This window comes from Poecilia reticulata, linkage group LG9 (genome assembly GCF_000633615.1).
Source record: "Poecilia reticulata strain Guanapo linkage group LG9, Guppy_female_1.0+MT, whole genome shotgun sequence".
Taxonomy (NCBI): domain Eukaryota; kingdom Metazoa; phylum Chordata; class Actinopteri; order Cyprinodontiformes; family Poeciliidae; genus Poecilia; species Poecilia reticulata.
In genome coordinates, this window is record NC_024339.1 from 5,272,277 (window position 1) to 5,279,237 (window position 6,961).

The following is a 6,961-nucleotide window of genomic DNA, read 5'->3' on the forward strand; positions in this document are numbered from 1 at the left end:
ATACATTTTCTTCTATCAGATGTTGATGTTAGTGGAAAATGATTGAAACAAAAGGAAAAGAACTTAGTTTACAACATTTTGATGAGAAAAAAATTGGTATGCCTGATATATCAGTATTAGCATCGATATTGGCCGGTATTAGCAATGTTTTTAAGATATTGTAACGTCTGATAAATAAAACTTGTATAAAACCGATATTAATAACAGATACGTACTTCCATCATTTGTTTTTGTGGGGACGAGGATGAGGTCACCCAATAGTTACGCAGCAAAGAATTGTGGAGAATTTAACTGAAGCAAAGAAGCAGTGATGACGTGTCATTCTGCTGTCAAAATTTAATGCAGGTTTTATTCCATACATATTTATTCCATGCTGTAAATTAACTTGTTTTCATGTCAACCTTTTACTAAACTCTGCTTCAGTTATTAGCAATACTTATCAGTCCTTTAAAACCCAAAAAGCTCAAGATAATCAACAGATAAAACTGTAAAACGCAGCAATATGAGGCACTAAAGAGACGTCGCAATAAGCAATAAATCGCATGATAAATTAAAACAAACTCAATAAATTTCATCTGAATGATTTATCGTTTCTCTTTTCTCTCTCTTTCTACCAAAAACTGAATGACGAGAGTCTTCAGTCTGTTGCTTTGGTCTCAACTATCACTTTTTTTGAAAGGTGATTTTGTTTACAGAGACTTCATAATTAATTTTATTTGTTGTTTCTGTTGTTTTCTTTATTTATTTCGGATATTTCAAATGTCTTCCTGTTCCAGTGTTAAATGTTCATTAGAATTTAAAGGTTGTTGATCTTTGAGAATGTGTTCTTGTATTATTATGCCATTACCATTGTATTACTACATAATGGTCTCAAAACAACAATATTATTATTGTCTATCACAATAACTTCTGGAACAATTTATCGTCCAGCAAAATTTGTTGTGGTGGCCGGCCTGATGCCAACTGGCGTAAATCTGAAAGTAATGGTGTTTACGTCTGGACTGAGATGCGTTTGGTGCCGTTACCTTGTCCTTCTCGTGAGGCAGCAGTCGAACAGGCGGCAGCGTTTCCAGAGACACCGTCCCGGTCCCGTCGTCCTGGCAGCCACCGCCGCCTCCGCTGCGGCTGACCAGCTGGAAGGTCTGCCCCTGCTTGACCACACGGCCGTGCGCCACCGCTCTCTTCAGAGCCACCCTCAACTGCTGGTGGAAGAGGCCGGCTCCTACGGAGCCGCTGCTCGACAGGTAGGCCGCCACGTCCGCCTGGCACTTCAGGAAGCGCTCCACGTTCTTCAGGCTGGAGCCGCCGGGTTCGTGGAGGCCCTCCAGCGCCCGCTTGATCAGCTTGTTCCAGTCGAGTCCTGGTTTCTTGCCGGAGTGCGAATGAGATGTGCCGCTGGCGCCATTATTGCTGCCGCCTCCCGCTGATGCAGCTGCGCCAGCTCCTACTCCGCCGCCGCCTCCGCCACCTTTTGGCTTCGGCAGAGACAAGCGCCCAGGGTTGTCTGGGTCTTTGTAGGAGTTGAGGCCCTTGTTGGTGACCTTAAGGATGGTGCCGTCCTTGACGCTGAGCTCCAGCTGCTCCAGAACCGTCTTGCGGTCCAAACCGTGGGACATCGACACCGCATTGCAAATGCGCTCCTCCGACGGTCGCTGCTTCTGCTTCTTGACCTTCTTGATGGCCTCTAGGATCCATTGGGTGTAAACCGGGTTGGCCAGCTTCACCATAGCTGCGGCCTGGGCAGATGCAGTGGCCCAGAGGCCTTACCGCAAGGACCGCAAACAAAAAACAACAATAACAAAAATACAAATAAAAAAATAGATACCGTGAGCCAAGTAAATGCCTGGCCTGCGCCGTAGCGCCGCCGCCTCCTCTGCGTCCTCAACCAGCTTACTATCCCTTGTCCTGGGGCCGCACAGAGAGTCCCTCAGAAGCTGAGTATGAGCAACGCGGAAAGGAGCTGTTGATCATAGCACAATCTCCCACGAGCCGACCCGCTGCCTGGTAAAATACGGTCCGCCTGCCGCCCGCTCCTAACCAGGTGAGCGTGCCTGGCAGGAAGCAGGAGGAAGTGGAAGAAGCAGCTGATCTTTCTTTTGAGAAATGAAACCCTCAGAGAGCACAAAAATACAGGTTGATTTCTTAATTTAGAGGGTAGAGCTCACAGTGACAAAAAATAAAGTCCTTCTTCCCTTAAAGTGCTAAAAATGTCTGTTTTCTGCCAGCGGTGAAGTAAACACGTCGTAGTGCAAGTTGACAGATTCGATCAAGGTCTCCCGAACATGAGATTAGTGTTACAATGTAAAGAGAGGAAGGAAGCAGAGTAGATAGCTCCAAATCCACCGATTTTTTTTCCTTCTTCTCTTGTCTCCACTTGTTCTTCTTTCACTGATGTGGGATTCTCATCTGTGGAGTGGAGGAAATTTCTCTCCACAGGGAAGAAGTCAGGTTTGATCACTTTCAAGTCCACTGTGCCTCAACAGCTGATGAAAACTGTAGAAAACATTGAAGAGAAACAAACTGTCAGAAAACAGACAGCAAACATGAGAGTGGGTAAAAATATATATATATGGCAGCAGACCCACATGCAACTTCTCCAGATTTTGTTACCTGCTAGCTATTCCTTTCAAAACCGTAAAGATTCACCTTCTGTCAGGCATATTTTTACAACAAGCATGCATATCCTGAATGGTGTTCGAAGTATATAATTAAAGACAGTTAAAAAAAAAAAAAAAACAATAAATAAAGTTCTTAAGCAGTCTGAGCTACTATAACACATCTGTTGGATCAAACCACACTGGCCACATCAAACTTACTCAAATCCCCAAGCTTCCTGCTTCTAATAGGCTTAATATATCCTATCCTATCCACTAATGGTTGCCCTGATGGAAAGATAGTACGGTTTACTTCCCCTGTGAGAGTGGTCAAGGTGTAATGCCTGATCAGTGTAAACAAAGCCATGCTTTCCTTTTCACATAAACAATTCAAAGCTGTGAGCGGAGCTTCGATACGTATGAACATGCTAATTACTCAAAATATCGTCATTACGAGACAATACAAAGTATATAATTGAGTTTTAATGTAGCTAACGCTAAACGGCACTTTACATAAAAGGTGCTGAGTCCCAGGGACAAATAAAACAAACGAAACACTCCTGAAACCTGGACAGCCAGATCCAGCCACCTGGTCAGCTGGGTTGCTAAATGTAAACACCATGAAGTCAAACGCACACACAGCTAGCAAACATTAGCTCACAGGCTAGGTAAAAGACCAACCAGTGTCGTTTGTTGCATTGTTAAAGGGTTATTATTACGTTGTGTTGTTCAATTATAATGACATACTTCCAGTCTGACGCGTATTTACAAACAAGAGTGCCCCGTTAACCGCTGCTGTTTAGGAAGCTAACGTTGTAGCCCGCGAGCTAGCGTTACCACACTGTTACTAACGTAACTCGCTAACTCGAGACGTAAACAGCATGTAACGAGAGAACAGCTAACACTCCAGCGCAAAAAAGACACAACATTCCCGCTTTGGTGGCAATTTCCAGCAACACAAATAAGACCAGGAATCCTATTCTGAATGTCATGATACTAACGTGAGACTGCGGCCTTTATATAAGAGGCACAATGCAACTTGCAGACGGCCATCTCGGCTAGCGGGCAAGTGCAACACTGAAGGTATCTGAGCGGCGGACTCTGCAGCATTATGCTACGCGGCCTAGTTCTCTGCACACAGCACGGGCGAGCAGCCTCTGCCCGCTAAGACATCGTTCCTGCAAAGCGGGTCTCCACCTATGCTGACTTCCTCCCTTCACCAACCGCCCTCTTGTGTTGCTTCAAGCCTGCGGTGAGGTGGAGAGACAAGGCCGCCACAGCGGAGCGCCTAGGCCTTTGGTTTCCCCTCCTCTCTTAACCCCCCTCCACTCAGCCACCCACCCACCTCCGCGAGCACCATCCCTCCGTACCCCTCTCTCCCGCTACCTCTCGCGGTTCCCCCTGAAAGCCAAAGCTGGTCCGGTTCTGGTTTCCGAGGGAAGCTCGGGTAAAGCTCACCCTGGTAGAAAAAAACCCCCAAAAAACAAATCTCCTCAAACCCTATCCGACTTCCGCTGCTACTCACCGGAATTTCGTGTCGAGCCGCTGCAAAGAAGGTGCCAGAACCGTGGGGAACGAAGACAACAACAAGGCTAAAAATGCAGCCAGAGGACCAGGGGCTCTAGAGCCGACGCCATCTTTGAGTGAAATAGGAGCACGGCTGTTGGGGGAGGGGGGAACACTGAGCCGTCAGGCAGGGCCGAGGGACCGTCTGCATGGTGCGAGGCGCAGATCCAGAGGAAGAAAAATCCACTGCAAGGCGCGGGGGCGACGTGCTGTTGCTATGAGAGGGGTGTGGATAACGCTTGAGCACATGAAATGGAAGAAAGGGACAGATGGTGGTGGTGTTGGAGGGAGAATGAAAAAAAAAATAAAAAGAGATGGTAGGTGCTCATGCAGCAGAGATTCAAGGGAGCGTCTGCCTTTCTCTTAAAAGTTAACGTTAGAGGGTATTTAAAGATCAAAGTAAGACACACTTCCTCACTGCAGTGTGTTGTAGAACCTGAGCATGTTTATTTAACTGGACTGATCAGATGTTGCGGTGTGCAGGTATTTGTTACAGTAGGCATGATGGAGCATGTTATTTATCTGCCAGTGCAGAGTAGTTTGCTGATGCACTGCTGATCATTGTGCAAATAAAGGGGGGAAAATAAATAAATTATGCAAAATATCTACTACTGGTCCATCAAGGTATATTCAGTGATAAGACACCCTATATTAAAATAATTTATGAGTTTTTAAAGCTGCCAGCGTGACATCAGATACAGTATCTGGTGACAGGTGGAAGCAGCACAATGTAAAGGAATGATAATGATCTTATTGCATTTGAATCTGCGCTGTGCTCAATTTAATTGTAATACCCATCAAAGAACCCACAAAGTAATTCCATATTATTTTCCTCAGTTTTGCATTCTGCTGTGCTGCACACAAAAATGGAACAACGGCCATTGCTTGGCAACATACTATATTTATTGGGGGACAAATATTTGTCTTCAAACATTTCTTACCTAAGATAATTTGCAATGTCAATCTGTAGTTGGGCAATAATGAAAAAAAAAACATATATAATACAAAGTGGAAAAATTTTAGGTAAAAATATAACCCAATTAAGAAACTGCAATAAAAAAGAGCAAAATACTCTTTGGGACCTTTGAGAACTTGTATTCACATGGTACCAGTTGTACCCTTACAAAGAAAAATTGTTTAGGCTTGAAAGTTATGCTAACACAGTCATCATTTAAAGCACATTTAATAATTAGCGCTACTTGTGAGCTGAGAAAATAACAAATAAAAAACCATAAATACATCAGCAGGTAAAAGTCTTTTTTACGTGGATGCTCATGAACATAACATTAAATTTGGCTTCTCCACCACTTCTATAAGTCTTCTGAATGCAAAAAACCCCCAAAAAACAATGAACAATGTTGAAAGCAATTAATTATTGCTGCAGTTGGTGGTGGAAATGGGGCCTCTGAATGAAATTCTGCCGAGGGCCTCATGGAATATTTTGCCGACTCTGACAAACAGCTACAGTGTATATTATTGGCTTGATATGGTTTCATTTGTGACTGCGACATAATAACTTATAAGCTGTGAATGTTGTACCTCAATATGTAAACAATAGTGTATTTGTCAACCTGTCTGGTGTTCAAGTTCTCTTGAGTACTCAACAGTTTCAGAGTTATATTAGGGCCACCTCTGCAAACAAATTACTTTAATGTGTTGCTCAGATTTAAAGCAAACACAACAGATGACATGTTTATATTAGTGAGGAATAGCACATGTACTACTTCTCAGAAGTGGTTAATCTGCTAAGTCTGTAGTAAGAAATTAATCAATTAATCACACGATAAATCAAAATTAGCTTCATAATTTCAATGGATCAATATATTTTAAAAGGCAACTTTGCTTCCTTTTTATTTATTGTTTTTTTGTTGCATTTTATTTTGGATATTTATTAAATTCCAGTTGTTGTGTGGAGTGTTCTGTTCAAAATTTAAGTTTATCACTTTTTGAAAGGGTAAACTTGCATTATTGTGCCAATATATTATACTTGAAAATGATCTCAAGACAACAATGTGATCATTTGCTGCGATCATTTCTGGAACAATTTAATCATCCAGTAAAATTTGAAATCATCACAGGCTTTCTGTGGATACTGTAAGTTACTCTCAACTTATTTGTTTAATAAAATGCTTCTTCAAGCCAGGGCTTATCTTGATACCGTGGCACCTGTTTTGGGAATCTGGCAGCAGATCTTCATTTTCTTTTATAGTGTAAAGCCGAACGCTCCCTCCGTGTAAATTAAATTATCTCGGGCTTTGTGTAAAATGATGTGTACAGCGGTCCTCAGAGACGGATTACGGTGCCTTATAGGGGACAATTAGAGTTGATGTTTTCCCATGTTGGAAGTGTCTTGTGAGAGGGTGAGGCCCTGTCAGCGCAGGCGGTGATCAAATAAAAGCGGCTAAGGTCACACTTTACCTCGCTGTTTATCCCCCTCCGCTTCTTCGGGGACGGATAAATCACATCCCGGCGACAGGACACTAATTATAATTAACGGCGGTGTTATTACAGAGATAAATAGTGTGAAGCGTTAACAGTCGAGCAGCTATTAGTGCACCTCCTGAGGACTCACATTACGTTCAGTGTACAGTAGTGATGGACAATACTCGGGAGAAGCTCGCGCCACTACGACCGTGGTTGCCGGCCATGAATAAATAATACCGTGGTATCATGATCCGTGTTCACCACAACAGACACGAGTGGTGGGGTGAGCGCAGGGCCGGTCCAAGTCTATATGGGGTCCTATCCAGGTTTTATTTGGGGCCCACCATACCTAAATGTCAACACCAAATACTTTATCG

General features: G+C 43.5%; 1 protein-coding gene across 1 annotated transcript in view; it reads right to left on the bottom strand.

The window, feature by feature from the left end:
- Positions 1 to 4,425, bottom strand: part of kat6a (K(lysine) acetyltransferase 6A) — a 33,881-nt gene extending 29,456 nt beyond the window's left edge. Inside the window, exons 1-2 of the mRNA XM_008417660.2 lie at positions 4,120 to 4,425; positions 1,026 to 2,493 (exon numbers count right to left, since the gene is read on the bottom strand). Coding sequence (XP_008415882.1) covers positions 1,026 to 1,727 — 702 coding nt within the window. The 5' untranslated portion in view covers positions 1,728 to 2,493; positions 4,120 to 4,425. The remainder of the gene's footprint in view (positions 1 to 1,025; positions 2,494 to 4,119) is intronic.
- Positions 4,426 to 6,961: the final 2,536 nt, after the last annotated feature.